The sequence below is a fragment of the Pipistrellus kuhlii genome, unplaced genomic scaffold (assembly GCF_014108245.1).
Source record: "Pipistrellus kuhlii isolate mPipKuh1 unplaced genomic scaffold, mPipKuh1.p scaffold_m20_p_22, whole genome shotgun sequence".
Taxonomy (NCBI): Eukaryota; Metazoa; Chordata; class Mammalia; order Chiroptera; family Vespertilionidae; genus Pipistrellus; species Pipistrellus kuhlii.
Window position 1 is genome coordinate 11,957,384 of NW_023425521.1, and position 20,326 is coordinate 11,977,709.

Consider the following 20,326-nt stretch of genomic DNA (forward strand, 5'->3'; position numbering starts at 1 on the left):
CTAATTAATGATACTCAATGCATCTTTAATATTATTGTGATAATAAGTTCTAGCTGTAGAATTTTTTAAAGTAGCAGAAAGAAAGAATATTAATGGGTAGATTTTTATATTAATTTCACTTTTAGTAACTTTTAGTAAAGTTAGGATTGTTTTGTGTGTTTTTTTTAAATATAATTTTTTTATTGATTTTAGAGAGGGAGAAAGAGATGGAAACATTCATGATGAGAGAGAATCATGGATCAGTTGCTTCCTGCAAGTCCCCCACTAGGGATCGAGCCCATAACCCTGGGCATGTGCCCTTGACTGGAATCGAACCTGGGTCCTTTCAGTTCACAGGCCAATGCTCTATTCACTGAGCCAAACCAGCAAAGGCTAGGATTGTTTTTACCTCTATTTTAAAACAAGGCAAAATGTTTTTAGGTTAAAAATGAATAATATAATAGCTAAAAATTTGACTACCACTTACCAGGCACTGTTCTCATTATTTATGTATAGTAACTCATTTAATTTTCTATATGGCCCTATAATACAACAGTGATATCATTATCCCCATTTTATGGCTAAGAAATTAAGGCTCAGAGCAGCTAAATATCTTGCCCAAGGTTGCAAATTAGTTTGTAAGTTCTCACAGTTAAACATGAGTCTGTTCTGCCTCTAATAATAACAGTTAAGATGCAACAAAACCTGAAAAATTAACTGTAAAAGAAAACATTATAATAGGAACTTTTAATGTGAACGAATGCTATTTTAATATTTTTGCCTTACCTGTTTTAAATAACATCTGAGTATCTAAAGAACTGTTTGCTTTTATGATGCTGAATTGGGATATAGTGTTGGCCAAAATACGTTTTTTTCTTTTGGTCATTTGAGATTAAGATTAGAAAGCTTTCATGATTATCCAAAATATATTTGCTGAAATAGAGACAGACTAAATACCATACTATATTTACCTTCTTATAATGCGTCTGGTTGAATTATGAGGCATGTTCATTCCAAATATTACGGGGTAGCAAATAATTTGTTTACTTACAACTCTTTCTTATAGTGGACCATAGCAAAATATGCTCCCAGGTTTAATGGGTTCCAGCAACAAGACTCCCAAGAACTTCTGGCTTTTCTCTTGGATGGTCTTCATGAAGATCTCAACCGAGTCCATGAGAAACCATATGTAGAACTGAAGGACAGCAATGGCCGGCCAGACTGGGAAGTGGCTGCAGAGGTTTGTCAGTTTTGAGTTTCTAATGTAAGAAATAGGTTAAATGTTCTGGCCACAAATGTATGTTGCACAACTTAAATTCTGTGATCAGTAAAAGGAAAGTAAAGGAATTTTTATTTCTCTTCTTTGTTTTTATGCAGTAATGCCAAAACAAAGCAGCCTTAAATGAAAATAGAAAAATGTTGCCTTTTTACATTATACACTTTTGGGAGAGGATGTTTATTCAGTAACTTTAAGAATTTCCATAATTGCTAAAGTAATGTGTACAGTGACCAATAGGCACATTTTATTTCCTTTTTAATGGACAAAGAACTCATCATCGTTACCATGATAAGAACAAAGAAAATAATAGGATTTTCCATCTGAATTTAATATTTTATAGGTTGAACAGAAAGAATCACATTTTTTAATTTTATATCTGAATTATGTTTGTAGGCAGAAGGTTTTTATATTTTTAATGACTGTGAAGGATTATATTCTTAACATTTAAATCTCATTTAACTAGTTTCTTTGAATTTGTGTAGAAATACTATTCTTCTGAATTTTCCAAAAAAAAATTTCTCTAATCTTTTTTCTTGATAGGCCTGGGAAAACCATCTGAGAAGGAATAGATCAATTGTTGTAGATTTGTTTCATGGGCAGTTAAGGTCCCAAGTCAAATGCAAGACATGTGGTCATATAAGTGTCCGATTTGACCCATTCAATTTTTTGTCTTTGCCGCTACCAATGGACAGTTATATGCACTTAGAAATAACAGGTAGGTTATAAAATTCTGAAAAAATATTTAACTCCATTGTCTTTTACCTTATTCAAGCAGCCTGTATTTGTAAGTATGGTAATTTGTTTATAATGCATTCTCATAAAAATGATAGCCTGTTATAATACAGCAATCTTAATTTCAGACATGATTTAAGGTTTGTAAGACTTGGAACATGGGTCCGTTTTTGTACCTGGTGACTCCTCTGTTAGTTTTAGATATGCTAGAAACTCTCTTTAAAATCTTGCAAAGCCACTCACATTTCCATATCAAATGAACATTCAAAAAAATAAAACTATTTTAATATAATCCCTATGTATCATCTATTGTAGTGTTTGCATATATTGTAAAATAAAAATTCTAGATTGAAATGTTTGTCATTTTCAAGTCATAGACACACACACATTTTATTGATAATAGATCTTTTCTCATTACTAGTTATTAAGTTGGATGGTACTACCCCTGTACGTTATGGACTAAGACTGAATATGGATGAAAAGTACACAGGTTTAAAAAAACAGCTGAGTGATCTCTGTGGACTTAAATCAGAACAAATCCTTCTTGCAGAAGTACATGGTTCCAACATAAAGGTAATATTACCTATTCTTTGTAGGAAACCCTTGATTCTGTCCTTCAAAAATTTTCTCCATTAATTATGATGTTAAGTGACTGAGCAAGATATTAAAATGCAACAACTGAACAAAAAAATTGTCAAGTCTTCCATACCATTCTCTAGAACATTTGAGATCTTGCTCCCCAACATATTTTGTCAGTTTGGCTTAAATAAACATAAAAATTTCCCCCCCAGAAAAAAATTTTTTTTTTTTCCATCCCAGAAATTTAAAAGAATTGTCTGCCAAATAAAGGATTAATAATCATGGTGATATTTTTAAATATATATAGTTTATTGATTTTTTACAGAGAGGAAGGAAGATAGATAGTTAGAAACATCGATGAGAGAGAAACATTGATCAGCTGCTTCCTGTACACTCCCTACTGGGTATGTGCCTGCAACCAAGGTACATTCCCTTGACTGGAACCAAACCTGGGACCCTTTAGTCCTCAGGCTGACGCTCTATCCACTGAGCCAAACCAATTAGTGCCATGTTGGTATTTTTAAAAGAAGGGAATTATGTAAACCAAGGCTGCCTACATAGAGTAACCTAGCTGTGTTACTACAGTAGATGTCCTCCAGTGACTGCTGCTGCTATGCTTGGCTGCTATTCTGTATTACCATTGTCATCAGAATTATTCTAGGTTAAAGTATTTTATGTATTTATGAATGTGTGTTTTTAGTATTTATTTATTAACTAGAGGCCCAGTGCACGAATTTGTGAACCAGTGGGGTCCCTCAGCCTGGCTTGGAGGATCAGGCTGAAACCAGCTCTCTAACATTCCCCAAGGGGTCACAGATTGCAAGAGGGCTCAGGCCAGGCCAAGAGACCCCACCTGTGCACGATCAGACTGGGGAGAGACTGGGAGAGATGCAGAAAGTTGGCCAGCTGGGGAGGGACCACAGGAGGGCTCCAGGGTGGGAGGGCTCCATGGTGTGTCCGGTCCATCTCCCTCAGCCAGACCTCAGCAGCAAGTTAACCTACCAGTCACAGTGTATAGTTGGCCTTTAAAACACTAAGAATTCAAAGAGTAAAAATAAATGGACACAAATCACTTCCTCCAGAATACCAGCTGGAGAAACAAGCAATTTAATAAATATATTGCCAATCCTAAATTGAGCTCGTACCATTGGTATTATTTATATTTATCTTTGGGGTTTCTGAACAAACTCCCCCACCTTATTGACATTTTGTTCATATATAATCCAAAAGTGAGATCTCTCTGAGAGTATTGGGTTTAGATGCCTGAATTGAAGGACAAAACTTAAAAACCAGTTATACACAACATATTTTTTTTATGTGGAAAGGGATAGATAATGGTTTTGTCAGTGCAGTTAACTTATCAAGCTTTCATCTTTTAGTGATTTGAGAAATATTGTTCATTCATCTTGTTTATTTAGTGATAAAAACATCTAAGACATTCGCTTCAAATATATCACAGAGTTCATTTTCCATCTTATCTGAAACATCTCTCACCTTGTCTCTTTTTCTATAGAATTTCCCTCAGGACAACCAAAAAGTACGACTCTCAGTGAGTGGATCTTTGTGTGCATTTGAAATTCCCATCCCTGGATCTCCAGTTTCAGCTTCTAGTCCAATACTGACAGGTATGGTAGAACTAGAGCTTCTTTCCCTGATTTCAGCTTTAAATTCTGGGCTAATAGTTATCATCCTTCTTATATTTGTTTGGGCTGAGGATATTAGAGCAAAGGAATATTGGAGGCTGAAGTAAACTTTTGTGGTGATTTGGCTCAAATTCTTCATTTTTAGATGAGAAACCTAGAATTCAGAGAACCTAAGTAACTAAGTTAAGTAGATTAGTTATGAGTTAATTTACCACTGGAATTCAGATCTCTTTTTGCTCTTTTACCTAATACTAACATGGCAATAGCTGGTGTGAGAAGAGTATACTATCAGAAAACATGATAATCAATATGACTAAAAAGGAGTTTACTTATCAAATATTTGCATATGATTTAATATGGTCATCTAATGAATCTTTTGGCCATTGATACGGTTTATTCTTTTTTATACTGTTGATAATTAGGTCCATTTTGCAATTATGAAGTACTTCTCTGATTGGCACTAAATAGATAAGACTGATTGGTAGATGATTTAATAATGCTTTTTTTTATTTAACATATTTTATTGATTTTTTTACAGAGAGGAAGGGAAAGAGATAGAGATATAGAAACGTCGATGAGAGAGAAACATCGACCAGCTGCCTCTTGCACACACCCTACTGGGGATGTGCCCGCAACCAATGTACATGCCCTTGACCGGAATCCGAACCTTGGACCCTTTAGTCCGCAGACCGACGCTCTACCACTGAGCCAAACCAGTTTCGGCTAATAATGCTTTTTAATTGAGATCGTCACTGGCCAATAGAACTCTCTGCAGTGATGGAAATTTTCTGTAATCTTGACAATTCAATGCAGTATACATTAGTCACATGGACTGTTGAGCCCTTGAAATGTGACTTATGAGACTGAGGAAATGTACTTCATTTTAATTTAAAAAGCAATATCTTTTATAACAAATGTACCACTCTGGAAAAAGAGTTGTTATGGGGGAAGCTATGCTTGTGTAGGGGCAAGGGATATGTGGGAGATTTCTTTACCTTATTTATTTTGCTATGAATCTAAGATTGCTCTAAAAAATAAATTTTTTTAAAAAATAAAATAATTAAAAGGAAAAGATTCTAGTCTCTGGCTAGAGACTGTCACACTTGACAGAACATTTTTAGAGGAAAGGAGAAATTAATTTTTAGAGGAAAGGAAAAAGAAAACAAGTGGTAGAACTTTTTGGGTGCCACAACATGGTGCTAGTAAAGGTTTCTGCAAAAATTCGACTTAGAGCCTACAGAATTCCCAGAAGTTAATCTTTCTTTGCTATTTAGTCTTAAGAGTGAGTTATAGAAGTAAAATCAGAAATTAAAATCTTCTGATCAATCTAGAATTGTTATGTGAACTATAATTTCTTCTTGTCCTTGGTTAAAAGAGACTACTATCAGTAGTTTAGATCCTCACAATATTTGAGAGAGAAAAAATAGTAAGTACCATAAGTTTATGGTGCTGTATTTATCTTTGAATTTGTAGATATCTCCTCTTCCCCATCCACAAATGGAATGTTAACCTTAACCACCAATGGGGACCTGTCCCGACCAATATTCATCCCCAATGGAATGCCAAACACTGTTGTGCCATGTGGAACTGAGAAGATCTTAACAAATGGAATGGTGAATGGTCATATGCCATCTTTTCCTGACAATCCCTTTACAGGTTACATCATTGCAGTCCACCGAAAAATGGTTAGTTTGATGTTAGGCAAGTGACTGCTGGTCTTGCCAGTGTCATTTGTGAGACATCCATTTTTCTATCTTTGCAACATTTTCTTTTTGTACACTTTCAGTGTATTATGTATGCTATTGTAAGGGATCATAGCCTGTGTATGAAATGCCATTTCTCATTCATCTTTAAGCAGCAACAGAATAGTAGTAGTACATACTATTTTCTTTTAAAAGTGTGTCTCTTATAGGTACATTCATATAGGTAAGTACATCTCCTCTACCATATAAGTATGGATGTCTTTGGAAAAAGTTTTGTTTATTTGTTTGCTTGTGGATGGAAGGGCACCAAAAATGTTATTGGGCAAGCTAAGTTGTTTCCTAGGACTGCTGTGACAAATTACCACAAACTTGGTGGCTTAAAACAACAAATTTATTCTTTCACAGTTCTGGAAGCCAGAAGTCCATCATCAAGGTCTCGACAGGGCTGTGCTCCCTTCAAAGGCTTTAGGGGATAATTCTCTTACCCCTTCCAACTTCCTTTAGAAGGAAGGAAGAATTTGTGATGGAAAGGAAGCAAGAGGAAGGCTTTTGGAGTATTGGTTATATTCTGTTTGTTGACCTGACTCGTGGTTACATAGATGTTTGATTTTTGCTAATTCTTTGAATTAGTAATTCTTGACTAAAGTGAGTTTCTGACTATGAGGATGATGTTCTGTGGACCATATTTTAGACAGAATTATATGAGTGAACAGCCTACAGAATTACAGGATACATTTATGATTTGAAAAGTTCCTACAGGTCCCATTAGCTAAAATAATTGGGTGATTCATGCATTTCCCCACATCTTTTTCTTTTTTAATATATTTTTTTATTACTTTTAGAGAGGAAGAGAGAGGGAGAGGGAGAGAGAGATAGAAACATCAACGATGAGAGTAATTGATCGGCTGCCTCCTGCACATCCCCTACCAGAGACCTAGCCCTCAACCCAGGCATGTGCCCTTAACCAGAATTGAACCTGGAATCTTTTAGTCCACAGGCTGATGCTCTATCCACTGAGCCAAACTGGCTAGGGCCTTTTTTTTTTTTTTTTTTTTTTTTTTTTTTTTTTTTTTTTACCAAGTATTATGAGATTATATTAAGAACTCTGAACCCCAAAGGGTTTCAGATTGGAGAGGGTACAGGCCAGGCTGAGGAACATTCCCCATCCTCACCTTCCCTTTCACGAATTTCCTGCACCAGGCCTCTAGTAATAATAATACCAACACATGAAATAGGGCCTTAAAATCATGTATTTAGCTAAGCTTAATTGAATAATTGTAAAATAAAATACTTGAGAATCAGAAATAAAAGTATTTTCACTTGGAAACTAGCTAACCCTTAGTAAGTTTATAAATTATTGACTTGGCTTCTCTAACTACTACATAAAGGCTAACCAAAAGTATTAAATGTCTCAGTGCTTAGGAGCTTTTTTGAATAATCCTGAACTCCCAACAATCTATTATACTAAGTTTTTGTTTTATTAAGCAACCATTTTCAAGCTAATTCTGTGCAGTATCTTTATTAAGGAATTTCAACTTAACATACTCAAAGCAAGTATTTTTAAATTTTACCTTTTAATTTGTCACATATAATATTTTAAAAATTAAAAAATACCATAGCCATTCAGCTGCTTTTAGGAAGGTGGATAAATGGTTACAAAATTAAATGACTGGTTTCATAAGTCTCTAAAGGTCTCTGGTTGTCAGCAGCTTATTTTCTGAAAATTGTATTTTGAGAGAGTATTCGTTTAGTGCCATACTTTCTAGAGAAAGCGTTTTTATTGCTTAAAAGCCTTGAGCTACAAAACAATTAGTAGTTTTTACATGTGATTCAGTGTGTGTATATAAAATGTTTATCAGAGAAAACTAGTTTGAAAATATTAAATGCTGAAAATCCAAGTTTGATAGATAACCACACTGAAATTGGTAACACCTCAACCTTCCAGTGATTCCACTGTAAGTTTATCTTCATGTTAATAAAGAATAGTAGTGACTAATTTGAAATTGATAGTGATGCATGTTATTGGCAGTTGTAGAAGAACAAAAGGGAGGATTGAGAGGCCTCTCTTCTCAATTCTCTCTTCTCTTGTTTATGCTTATAGATGAGGACAGAATTATATTTCCTGTCATCTCAGAAGAATCGCCCCAGCCTCTTTGGAATGCCACTGATTGTTCCATGCACTGTGCATACCCGGAAGAAAGACCTATATGATTCAGTTTGGATTCAAGTATCTCGATTAGCCAGCCCACTCCCACCTCAGGAAGCTAGTAACCATGCTCAGGATTGGTGAGTTCAGGGGATCAGCTTAGACCTGTGGTTTCCAAACACCAGGAGAATGTATATGAATTCTGTGTGACTTATAGGACCCATTTTATGTAGGTTTAAACACTCTTTGAAGAACCATTCAGGGGGCATATAATTCATCCATTTGGTTTGATCTTGTGAGTAGGAGAGTCTATACAGATTCCTTTCTTCACCTAGACATTCTAGTGTCTAATAATCCTTTTATTCACTAATCCCTTCTGCTGCTTTAAATGCTTCAGGTAATATTTATGACTTTTACTGCAAAAATGGAGTATGAATTCACCAAGGAATTTGTATCATCTCAACCCTCTGAAATTCATAGTGGGAGCAATAGTGTACATATCTATACGTGAATTCTGAAAAAGTCTCATGCCGTAACAGTTGGATTGTTTCCCTACGATGTCATTTTAATATGGAATAATTTCATATATTATATTTCATAAGAATAAAGAATAAACACCTTCTGTTTTCTTTCCATGCCTCCTACCACTGTTCTATTGGATTACTAAATGTATTTCTTCTAACAATCATTGGAATTACAGTCCCTTATTTATATCTCAGTTGAATTGTAAATCATTTTCTTGCTATAATTGTGCAAATGAGAGTTCTGCCTCTTTGTGAACTGAGTAAAGAAAGTAAAGAAGTTATGGTTTGGGGTCGTTTGATGATTAGATAAGACAAGGTAACAGTGAGTCCTTATCATGGCTTCATTACCATCAGTAGCCACTACCAGTTGCCAACTGAGCCATAAAGTATATTCTGTGCATTGCTTCTTAGCAATACATACTTTCTTAAAGTTGAGACCTCAGAAGGCTATCTTATAGTTAAAAGATGTTACTCTAAAATTAATGTTATATAGTTTATAGCTTTAAGTAGTTAAGACAAAGGGAAAGGGTTACCTAGCATGTACCAGATCAGGGGTTCTGATTAAAGAAAACTTCTAAATATATAGTCAATGTCTCTAAAAACCATTATGATCCCTGACCAATTTGCTTAATGGTTAGAGCATTGGTCCTCTGGTTAAAGGGTGGAGGGCTTGATTTCTGGTCAAGGGCACTTATAATACTTGGGTTGCAGTTTGATCCCTGGCTCTGGGCGGGGCGAATGTGGGAGGCAATCAATCAATGTATCTCTCTCAAATAGTTTTTTTCTCTCCCCCTCCCCTCCACTCTCCCTTTCACTTTTTCTAAAAACAAAAAACAAAAAACATGATCTTTCAGGCTTCTGTGATGTGTCAATGTTCTTTCCATGGAAAGATCTAATTAACAATATTTTAGCCTACTGTGAATTAAGTCTTCTGATAGTATTAGGGCTGACGGATAATTGGTGTTTGATTAGCTTATTCTCCCACATGGACTCTCTCAGAGACTCTGACAGTCTAGTATGTCTATAATTCTGTAAGCAGGGATACAGCTTGAGAGCCCTGTGTGGGGATGATACAGGGCCCAGCTAATGGGTTAGGATAAGCAGCATGGAGCTGTAAATGTGAGCATGCTACGACAACAGATGCCCCTTCTAAGAATTATTTCATGGGAAGATGAAAAAGAGTTGATTACTCACATCAGAAATGTTTCTTACAATCTTTGGTGTATGTTCTGTTTCAGTGATGACAGTATGGGCTATCAATATCCATTCACTCTACGAGTTGTGCAAAAAGATGGGAACTCCTGTGCTTGGTGCCCATGGTACAGGTAAAGTAACCTTCTGCAAAAGAAAAAGTTTAGTAGCTCCAGATATAACTTTTTAATAAGATTTCTCAGTTTTAGACTGAAAAGTTGAAATAAACTTGGGAATTGTTCATCATCTCTTCCTTGTGAAGTCTGTATACGTTTTACTCTTGAGACATCTGGTATTTTAAACTCTCTAGTCTCATCAAATTCATAGTTTATGATCAACATTATCTCAAATATCCAATTCCCATAGTACTTCTTTGCTACAGAGTTCATACAGTTATATGAATTAATAAATGGTTATCAAGTACTTTGAAAAGCCAAAGACTTAAAAAGTAATAAGCAGGATTCCCCGAAATACTAATAATTATTAACATACTAGAGGCCTGGTGCATGAAAATTCATGCACTGGAAGGGGGGTCCCTCGGCCCCATTCTCAGTCTGGAAGCCCTCAGGGGTGGGAGGTGACACCCCTATCACACCTCTGCTGCTGCCACTGCCAGCAGCACAATCTTCCGCCAGCCCTGGTTACCTGAGCCTTGGGTGGCCCTGGGTGGCTGGGCAGCCACCATCTGAGGCTTGCCTGTGCCTCAGGCCAGCCCTGGGCAGCTGGGAGGCTGAGGAGACTGGCGAACTCTAGAGGCAGGTGCCATCTTGTGGCTATAAGCACTGCCATCTTTGAGGACGTGATGGTCAATTAGCATATTCCTTCTTTATTAGCTAGGATATTCATGCATGTATTAGTCTGAAGTAAGAAGCCCAGGACAAACTGTAAACCCAAGAAGAACTGTAGAAAGGAAGAATATTTCTGATTTTAAAAAAATTGTATTCCTTCATAATTATTCCTTCCTCAGTATATTTTTTTTCTGCCTTTAGATTTTGCAGAGGCTGTAAAATAGATTGTGGGGAAGACAAAGCTTTCATTGGAAATGCCTGTATTGCTGTAGATTGGGACCCCACAGCCCTTCACCTCCGCTATCAAACATCACAGGAAAGGGTGAGTACCCAGTGCCATCGCAAAATGATTGTTTTTATATTTAAAATTTGTCCCGGTTATATTATGCCATTTCTGTTATATGCAATTTAAGTACAGCTAGGAAAACATTCATTGGCATTCTCTATGGCACTTAATATATTGACTTGATTACATGGATGTTTCCGTTTTCCCACTTCTAGAAATAATTGTATTGGGCTTTATTAAAAGACAAAAAAAAATAAAAAATTCTTTATTGTTTAGATTGTGGACAGGAGAGAGAGAGAGACATCAATTGATTGCCTCCTGAATGCACCTCAACTGGGGATCAAAGCCACAAGCTGGGTATGTGCCCTGACTGGGAATTAAGCCCACCACCTTTTGGTGTATGGAACAATGATCCAACCAACTGAGCCACACTGGCCTTTAAAGTTAAAAAATACAGTTAATAAGTAAATCTTGTAACAAGATTCTAAGTGTAATTAAGAAATTACATTCTCTGGGCATGACATACCAATCAGTAAATATCTCACTGCCTGTTTATTAATTACTAGAGGCCTGGTGCACAAAATTCGTGCATTGGGTGTGTGTCCCTCAGCCCAGCCTGTACCCTCTCCAATCTGGGACCCCTCAAGGAATGTCTGAAACTCCCCTGCTTGGACAGTCAGGCATCCCTCTCACAATCCAGGACTGCTGGCTCTGAACTGTTTGCCTGGCTGCCTTCTGATTGTCCCTAACCGCTTCTGCCTGACAGCCTGATCACCCCCTAACCACTCCACTGCCAGCCTGATTGCCTTTAACTGCCCTCCCCTGCAGTACTGGTCCCCCCCCAACTGTTCTTCCCTGCAGGCCCAGTCACCCCCAGTTTCCCTCCTCTGCCAGCCTGGTCACCCCTAACTGCCTTCCCCTGCAGGCTTGATTGCCCCCAACTGCCCTCCCTTGCAGGCCTGGTCCCTTCCAACTGCCCTCCCCTGCTGGCCATCTCTTTCTTCATGTAGAGTAAAATGAGGGTCAGTCACCGAGAGCAGCGGCCGGCAGACTGGCTCGCACACCACATGCGGCTGGAGAACCAAGGTTTGCCACTCTGTTGACTGATGAGTGTGCCGACCACTGGGTTATGCCTCGCCAGGTGACCATTTTAAGCTCGCTCCCTTCCCCACTCACCTTCTTCGCCTATTCTTCCTATTTCTTCCACTTACAGGTTGTCGATGAGCATGAGAGTGTAGAACAGAGTCGGCGAGCACAAGCTGAGCCCATCAATCTGGACAACTGTCTCCGTGCTTTCACCAGTGAGGAGGAGCTGGGGGAAAATGAGATGTACTACTGCTCCAAGTGTAAGACCCACTGCTTAGCAACCAAGAAGCTGGATCTCTGGAGGCTTCCCCCAGTCCTGGTACGTTACAGTCCTACCTCAGAGAGAGCAAGAGACTGGCAAAAAGGAAAGAAGTTGTGAACAAATAGTTTTTGTTATTTTTGAGAATAAAATCCTCCCCTCAGCAATGCTTAAGACACTTTTGCTGTGCAAAATTTTTGTGTTGCACACAGAAATTAATTGTTCTACAGGTATTTGCTAGTTCTTGTCCCTAAAGAGCAGTCTACTAAAAAGGGGAGAAAAGTCATGTAAACCAGTAACTGCCATTCCACACAATGCGTAAGAAGGGTCAACAGTGGTACAACCCAGTGAATTTGAACTGTAAAAGAAAGTGAAAGCACTTCTGACTCTAGGGAGAAAGAGAGCTTTAGGCTCATCGTTAGTGGATTGTAGAAGAACAGCTGAGCCTGGAGCCTCAGGGTCTATTGTGCTGGGTCTCATGGCCACAGCACACATGTGCAATGGGGCTTATGTATTCTTTTGAATTTTATTTACTTCTGACTTCTCCCTTCATGGATTAGGAAACTCTCCTGTTGTTTTTCAGATGACTTTGAAGTGACAGTTTTTTAAAATCATTTAAGAAAGCCTTTTCCTTAAGAGTGGAGATATCATAAGTGTAACTGTACGGCAGTGATATATTTTAACCAGATCTTATATTAATTTTTTTATTCATGTTTTCTTCCTACTACTCTGTAAAACTGTGAGTGTAGATAAAATTTATATTAATCTAGAACAACTAGGGGAGAATGTACAAGTAATTAATAATTTTGGCTAGCTAGCTATAGGGAAAAGAACTGAGGGAAGGGAAGAAGGCCAGAGCAGGCTTAGGGACATGCAGGTAGGAAGGGGATAGTTTTTTGTTTTGTTTTGTTTTGTTTTGTTTTACTTGAGTTATAATTAACACAGAATTAAATGCATAGATTTAAAATACCTAGTTTGATGAGTTTTGACAATTATATATATTCTTATAACTATCACATAAAACATATCTTGGACATGTATTGGATTGGAGTAAAGGCATTTATAAGAACTGTTTTTGAGGTCTTTAAAAAATAATGAGTCCAACCAGCATGGCTCAGTGGTTGAGCATCAACCTGTCAACCAGGAGGTCATGGTTCAATTCCCAGTCGGGACATACTAGTATACATGGGTTGCGGACTCAATCCCCAATGTGGGGCATGCAGGAGGAAGCCAATTGATGATTCTCATCATTGATGTTTCTTTCTCTCTCTCTCACTCCCCCTCCCTCCCTCTCTGAAATAAATTTAAAATATATTTTAAAAAATAATAATAATGAGGGCCCCGGTTGGATGGCTAAGTTGGTTAATTGTTATCCCATACACCATAAGGTTGTGTGTTCAGTTACCAGTCAGGGTACATTCGGAAAGCAACCAATCGATTTCTCGCTCTCCCTCTCCCTCTCCCTCTCCCTCTCCCTCTCCCTCTCCCTCTTTCTCCCTCCTCTTTTTCTCCCCTTTCTTCCTTCTTCCTTTCCTCCCCCTACCTCTCCCCCTTTCTCTCTCTCTAAAAATCAATAAAAACCAGCCGAAACCGGTTTGGCTCAATGGATAGAGCATCGGCTTGGGGACTGAAGGGTCCCGGGTTCGATTCCAGTCAAGGGCATGTACCTTGGTTGCGGGCACATCCCCAGTAGGGGGTGTGCAAGAGGCAGCTGATCGATGACTCTCTCTCATCGATGTTTCTAACTCTCTATTTCCCTTCCTCTCTGTACAAAATCAATAAAATATATTTTTTAAAATTTAAAAAAAAAATTAAAAATCAATAAAAACGTATCCTCAGGTGAGGACTAAAAGTAAATAAATAGCCGAAACCAGTTTGGCTCAATGGATAGAGCGTCGGCTTGGGGACTGAAGGGTCCCGGGTTCGATTCTGGTCAAGGGCATGTGCCTTGGTTGCGGGCATATCCCCAGTAGGGAGTGTGCAAGAGGCAGCTGATCGATGACTCTCTCTCATTGATGTTTCTGACTCTCTATCTCCTTTCCACTCTGTACAAAATCAATAAAAATATATTTTTTTTAAAAAGGAAATAAAAAACAATGATGAGAAAATGTTTTGTTGAGAGCTTGGTAGGTTTCTATGATATCCACACACCAGCGTGAATAAGAAGGGATTATCTTTATATTAACAGTAAATTGTTAAGCATCTAGTGTAGAGGTAGCCACCAAAGATCTGTGCCTGTATTACAGAACTTAAACACTGTATGAATCTGGAGGAATTCATTGCTCTTGAAAAGAAGACAAGCCAGAAAAGTAGGGAGATTCTTATGCTCTTCAGAATTTCCTGGTAGTCATCAAAGGATATGGTAGGAAAGGAGAAATGTGCAGTCGGAGATTGGGTAAATCTCATCTAATTTAAAAACTCCATTTTTCTTCTATGATATTGGAGAGATGTAGAGATCAGTGTGGATCACAAACCAGAAAGCAGAGGGATACATGCAAATATAGGCTCCAAGGATGTTGAAGAAATTGGAAAAGAGAGTTTCGGATATACAGAGTATATGAAATTAGGGAGATTACCATGGTAACCATATAGCTAAAGGGCAGTGGCCCTACTGATAACTGTGTTACATAATTAAATCTATTTTTTCCCCCCCAAAAAATGTTATGTTATATATTCTTGAACATTCACATGTTCAAAATCTGTTTTGTATCTTTGGAACCCTCTAATCCTAGTGTTTTCTGCTTTTTCTTCTCTAGATTATTCATCTTAAACGATTTCAATTTGTAAATGGCCGATGGATAAAGTCACAGAAAATTGTTAAATTTCCTCGTGAAAGTTTTGACCCTAGTGCTTTTTTGGTACCAAGAGACCCGGCTCTCTGCCAGCGGAAACCAGTCACACCCCAGGGGGATAACTTCTGTGAGACCAAGGTTCCGGCAGGAGAGGTGAAGAAAATGGATGCCCAGAACTCCGCTGGGGAAGAGGATGTGCTCCTGAGCAAGAGCCCATCCTCGCTCAGCGCAAACATCAGCAGTAGCCCTAAAGGTGAAGAAGCCTAGGGACCTCCTGAAGCCCTGATATTACCCTGAGGGCTCTCCCGGGACCCCTGTAGACGGCATGTTTTCCTCTCCCTTCCACTCTAGAGCAACAGCTTAATGAGATGGAACAAACATCTAGAATCAGACCTATCTAGATTTGAACTATGTGACTTTTAGCAAGAGATACAGCCTCCCTGCATCTATTTTTTTATGTAGGAAATTGAGATAATACTAAGTTCACAGAGTGTGAGAGTTTCATAACAGGAGTAAAGCACAAATGGTAGTTATCATTATTGTTCCCTTACAGCAGAGGTTCTCAAAGTGTGGTCCAGGAACCCATATAGTGTCCCTGAGGGCCTGGAGGATCAGAACTATTTTCATAAAAATAGTAAGACATTATATACCTTCTCACTGCCATTCTCTCACAAGTGTACGGTGAAGTCAGAGCCAGCATGTTGTGATAATATTGGTGAAGTATATGCTTGTATATATTTTTTTAGATCCTTCCATTTTAATTCCTACTATGGTAAATATTGATAGATACAACCCATAAAACAAAAGTTCTAGAGGTCATCAACAACTTTTTTTTTTAAGTATATTTTACTGATTTTTTTACAAAGAGTAAGGGAGAGAGATAGAGAGTTAGAAACATTGATGAGAGAGAAACATTGATCAGCTGCCTCCTACACACCCCCTACTGGGGCTGTGCCCACAACCAAGGTACATGCCCTTGACCAAAATCAAACCTAGGACTCTTCAGTCTGCAGGTCAATGCTCTATTCATTGAGCCAAACTGGTTTCAGCCATCAACAACTTTTAAGGATATATAAGGAAGTGGGTGGAGCTGTGACCAAAAATGTTTAAGACCTACTACCTTACAGGTTTGTTGTGAGAGGTAAAGATAATAAGAGAGTTTCCAATACTATGCTTAGTAATACTAAGTGTTAAATAATTAGTGATTGTATTTTTAATCTAATTTTACATACAAGACAGAGAAGAAAATACATTTGTAAAACTCCTTGAGGCCTTAGTCTAATAATATTGTTTTAAACTGAATCTGACCTAAATCACCTTTTTACTATTTTCTAAGTTCCTACATGGTAATTTACATTTTCAGAACATTGCTGCATTTTCAGGGCTTGACATTTTTAGTTCCTTATTGGCAACATAATAGGAACTAAAAAGTAGCCAGTCAGGACTCCCAGTCTTTACTTTTATGTGTACACTTGAGAAGGTGGCTTCAAAGTTACCATTTGGTGGCCAGCTTAATTTGTGGCATTTGAGTTTCATGTATCTTCCCTTTTCCCTTTGACAGGTTCACCTTCTTCATCAAGAAAAGGTGGAGCCAGCTGTCCCTCCAGCAAAAACAGCAGCCCTAACAGCAGTCCACGGACTTTAGGGAGGAGCAAAGGCAGGCTTCGGCTACCCCAGCTTGGCAGCAAAAATAAACTGACGAGTAGTAAGGAGAACTTGGATGCCAGCAAAGAGAATGGGACTGTTTCTGAGCTGGCTGATGCCTTGAGCCAAGGGCACATGCTGGGGGGCAGCCAACCTGAGCTGGTTACCCCTCAGGACCACGAAGTAGCTTTGGCCAATGGATTTCTTTATGAACATGAGGCATATGGCAATGTTTGTGGCAATGGCTACAGCAATGGTCAGCTTGAAAACCACAGTGAAGAAGACAGCACTGATGACCAAAGAGAAGATATTCGTGTTAATCCTATTTATAATCTATATGCAATTTCGGTAAGTGGTATATTGTATGGTTTTCAGAATGATCTGCATTTTTCAGTGATTTGTTCATTCATCATTCATTCATTTTTTTCAATGCTTGCTTATTTCCTAAACATTGAGCTTGGTGATAGAAAAAGTTAGCAATGGGTATTTTGGCCTTCTAGATAAAATCCAAGATGCTCATAGAGTAAAATGGGTATAGTCATGTAATTATTATAACTGGAGTCACAGGTTTGAGTTATTCACAATTGTGTGCTCCCAAGAAATTTTTGCTTTCTAAAAAATAATTGCAACTACAAAATATTTAGATTTGGGACTTTTGAATTTTGAAATTTTGGAGAAAGGTTAGATGATTCCAAAACTTTTCTTCTTGGTCACCTAAGTCAATGGTTGGCAGACTCATTAGTCAACAGAACCAAATATCAATAGTACAATGATTGAAATTTCTTTTGAGAGCCAAATTTTTTAAACTTAAACTTCTTCTAACTCCACTTCTTCAAAATAGACTTGTCCAGGCCGTGGTTTTTGTGGAAGAGCCACACTCAAGAGGCCAAAGAGCTGCATGTGGCTCACGAGCCACAGTTTGCTGACCACGGACCTAAGTGATTAGTGTTTTCCTGATTGGATCTTAGTAGTGTTCCTTGAACAGTTCTATTAACTACTAACATACCTCCACTTTCTTCTCTTCCAGTGCCATTCAGGAATTCTGGGCGGGGGCCATTACGTCACTTATGCCAAAAACCCAAACAGCAAGTGGTACTGTTACAATGACAGCAGTTGTAAGGTAGATATTCCCAATCTTTGAATAAAGGAAAGCAAAAATGTTAGCAATTCTGAGGGATATTTGTTTAAATAATGGACTTTCTCCTAAATGGAATAGATATTTCTGTTAGAAACAGTATATAGATGCCTTTAGTATTTGCGGGGAGGGGGGGGGGGTGTTGTTTGTTAATCCTTATCTGAGGATTTTTTCCCATTGATTTTTTTTTTTTGGAGAGAGAATTCGGGGGTAGGGGGAAGAGAGAGAGAGAAGTGAGAGAGACATGTGGATTGATTGCCTCCCACACATACCCCAACTGGGGCTGTGGGTTCGAACCTGCAACTCAGGTATCTGTCCTTGACCGGTCTGTGACCCTTCAGTGTGTAGGCTGACACTCTAACTACTGATAAACAAAGGCCAAGGCTAGAATCCTTTAGTGTTAAAGGAACAAAAGTGATATGCAGAGGAGAGGATGAAAACATGAGTAGTTGCCCAGCCAGTATGTGGCTGAGCGTCAACCCATGAACCAGGAGGTCACAGTTTGATTCCCAATCAGGGCACATGCCCCTTTGTGGGCTCAATACCCAGTAGGGGGTGTGCAGGAGGCAGCCAATCGATGTTTCTATTTCTCTATTCCTCTCCCTTCCTCTCCCTTCCTCTCTCTAAAGATCAATAAAAACACATTTTAAAAAAACAGGAGTAGTAAGGGGGGAAAAGTATTAGTTAATGATTAAAAGCTCTTGTGTTGTTGTTTTTTATTATCAGAATTTGATGGGGAGGTTTTTGGTTATTCTTTTTAACATGTCTGTAGTCAGAATATTTTATCTAAAACAAACACTGAAAATAATGGAGCTTATTTTGGGGGCAGGTATGAGATAGCCAAAATGTTAAACTAATTGGAAGCAAACATGTTTAGTAATTGAAGAGGCTTGGTCTTCTCTTTCCTGGCAAGAATTAAGAGCCAGCAGAGTAGTGATTTTTTTATTATTAAAGACTTTTCTTATCCCTTTAGGAACTTCACCCGGATGAAATTGACACCGACTCTGCCTACATTCTTTTCTATGAGCAGCAGGGGATAGACTATGCACAATTTCTGCCAAAGATTGATGGCAAAAAGATGGCAGACACAAGCAGCATGGACGAAGACTTTGAGTCTGATTACAAAAAGTACTGTGTTTTACAGTAAGCTACCACTCTGGCTTCTAGACAGTCTGGTGGTAAGGGAGATGACTCCTCGTAGCTAACATTTGGCAAAAGTGTCCCTGAAAGGCAAGCTAACTAAAGTAGTTATTTTTATCCTGTGACCCTGAAGCACAAAATAACAATCCTAATTAAAATAGCAGTTAGCATAACAGCAGTGATAGTTCTGTTTGGAAGTATCTCACAAAGTTCTCTGATAGAGAACTTTCAGGCAGAGTCCACCATTAGCCTGTAAACAAAAGGGTTTGGCATCAGCCACCTGGGACCAAATAAGAACTAAATTGTGCTTGTCCAGATGTGAACAAATAGGTAGTGAGTATAGAGTTTACCAATAATTATAACAAAATACTAAGAATTTCCTTGGAGTCAAAGTAAAACAAAAAATTATAGTGTTGTCTTGGGACGACATGATATGCTACCTCCTTTTTCCTGAAGTTTTATTCCATTATATTAACAAGATGGAGAAAGCAAGATCATGAAGGTGTGCAAAGGATTCTTACGGCATGGACACAGGTTTTTCCACTTACTTTTTAAAGCATTTTCCCAGTCTTTTTATGTCTTTTCTTGCTTTTTATTTTTGTTGTGTTTGTGTTTGAGACACAACCAGTCATGGTGGCAGAGCCATATAACTGGAGTCACAGGTTTGAGTTATTCACAATTGTGTGCTCAGTCGAAGAATCTCTTAAGGGCTGTGTGCCTTCTACCCAGGGCCTTGGTTGGAAGACTCTATGAAGAAGAAAAAAAGCATCCTGGGAATCCCGCCGAAATGGCCCTCTCAGTTAGAGGCATCTTTCTTTGGAGGATACTTTACGTGTCCTCGAAAATGTGTTCCACCCCTGCTGCTGAGTGTGGTGGGTCAGTTGCCAACGTTTGCACCATCTTCACTTGCACGTGTTGCACAAAAAGCTTCTGAGAAGAAAATGGCATCAAAGCTACATACTATTTCACAATTAGTGTTTATTTTTTTTTGTTTCTTTGTTTTGCACTTTAAAAAAGGAGAGAGTACATACAAATGAACTTTTCAAGACTTGTTTATATTTGATGGCTATAAGGGCTATATATTAACTTGAATGGGGTATTTCCCCCTTCATATTCAGTTTAAAAACAAAATACATCCCAAACATTGATTTTTAATGAAATTGGTGGTTTTAAAAGTAAATTTCTATTTTGTTTGCATGTCCAGTTTTTTTGTTTTGGTTGTCTTTTTTTTTTTTTTTTTAATTTCCCAGTAGCAGTCATCAAAAGTTTTGTTTCTTTGCTCACTTTATTTTTCCTCTGATAATTCAAGACTGGAACAAAAATGTAAATGTTATTTATTTCAGGCAGCATCTTTTTTCATGTGTTGTTATAAAATATATATTCAAAGTAAATATTTCACTTTTTTTTTTCAGTCTTTTTG

At 38.0% G+C, this 20,326-nt stretch overlaps 1 protein-coding gene across 4 annotated transcripts in view; it reads left to right on the top strand.

The window, feature by feature from the left end:
- The window catches only part of USP32 (ubiquitin specific peptidase 32), a 109,865-nt gene extending 90,425 nt beyond the window's left edge, over positions 1-19,440 (top strand). For all 4 annotated transcript variants that reach the window (XM_045586405.1, XM_045586404.1, XM_036450826.2 and 1 more), the window contains 13 exons: positions 1,046-1,219; positions 1,799-1,973; positions 2,412-2,563; positions 4,083-4,194; positions 5,686-5,897; positions 8,017-8,201; positions 9,824-9,910; positions 10,766-10,886; positions 12,064-12,255; positions 14,952-15,240; positions 16,549-16,979; positions 17,659-17,751; positions 18,740-19,440. In XM_045586405.1, the coding sequence (XP_045442361.1) occupies positions 1,046-1,219; positions 1,799-1,973; positions 2,412-2,563; positions 4,083-4,194; positions 5,686-5,897; positions 8,017-8,201; positions 9,824-9,910; positions 10,766-10,886; positions 12,064-12,255; positions 14,952-15,240; positions 16,549-16,979; positions 17,659-17,751; positions 18,740-18,913 (2,397 nt within the window). In that variant the 3' untranslated portion in view covers positions 18,914-19,440. The remainder of the gene's footprint in view (positions 1-1,045; positions 1,220-1,798; positions 1,974-2,411; positions 2,564-4,082; positions 4,195-5,685; positions 5,898-8,016; positions 8,202-9,823; positions 9,911-10,765; positions 10,887-12,063; positions 12,256-14,951; positions 15,241-16,548; positions 16,980-17,658; positions 17,752-18,739) is intronic.
- The last annotated feature ends 886 nt before the right edge of the window (positions 19,441-20,326 follow it).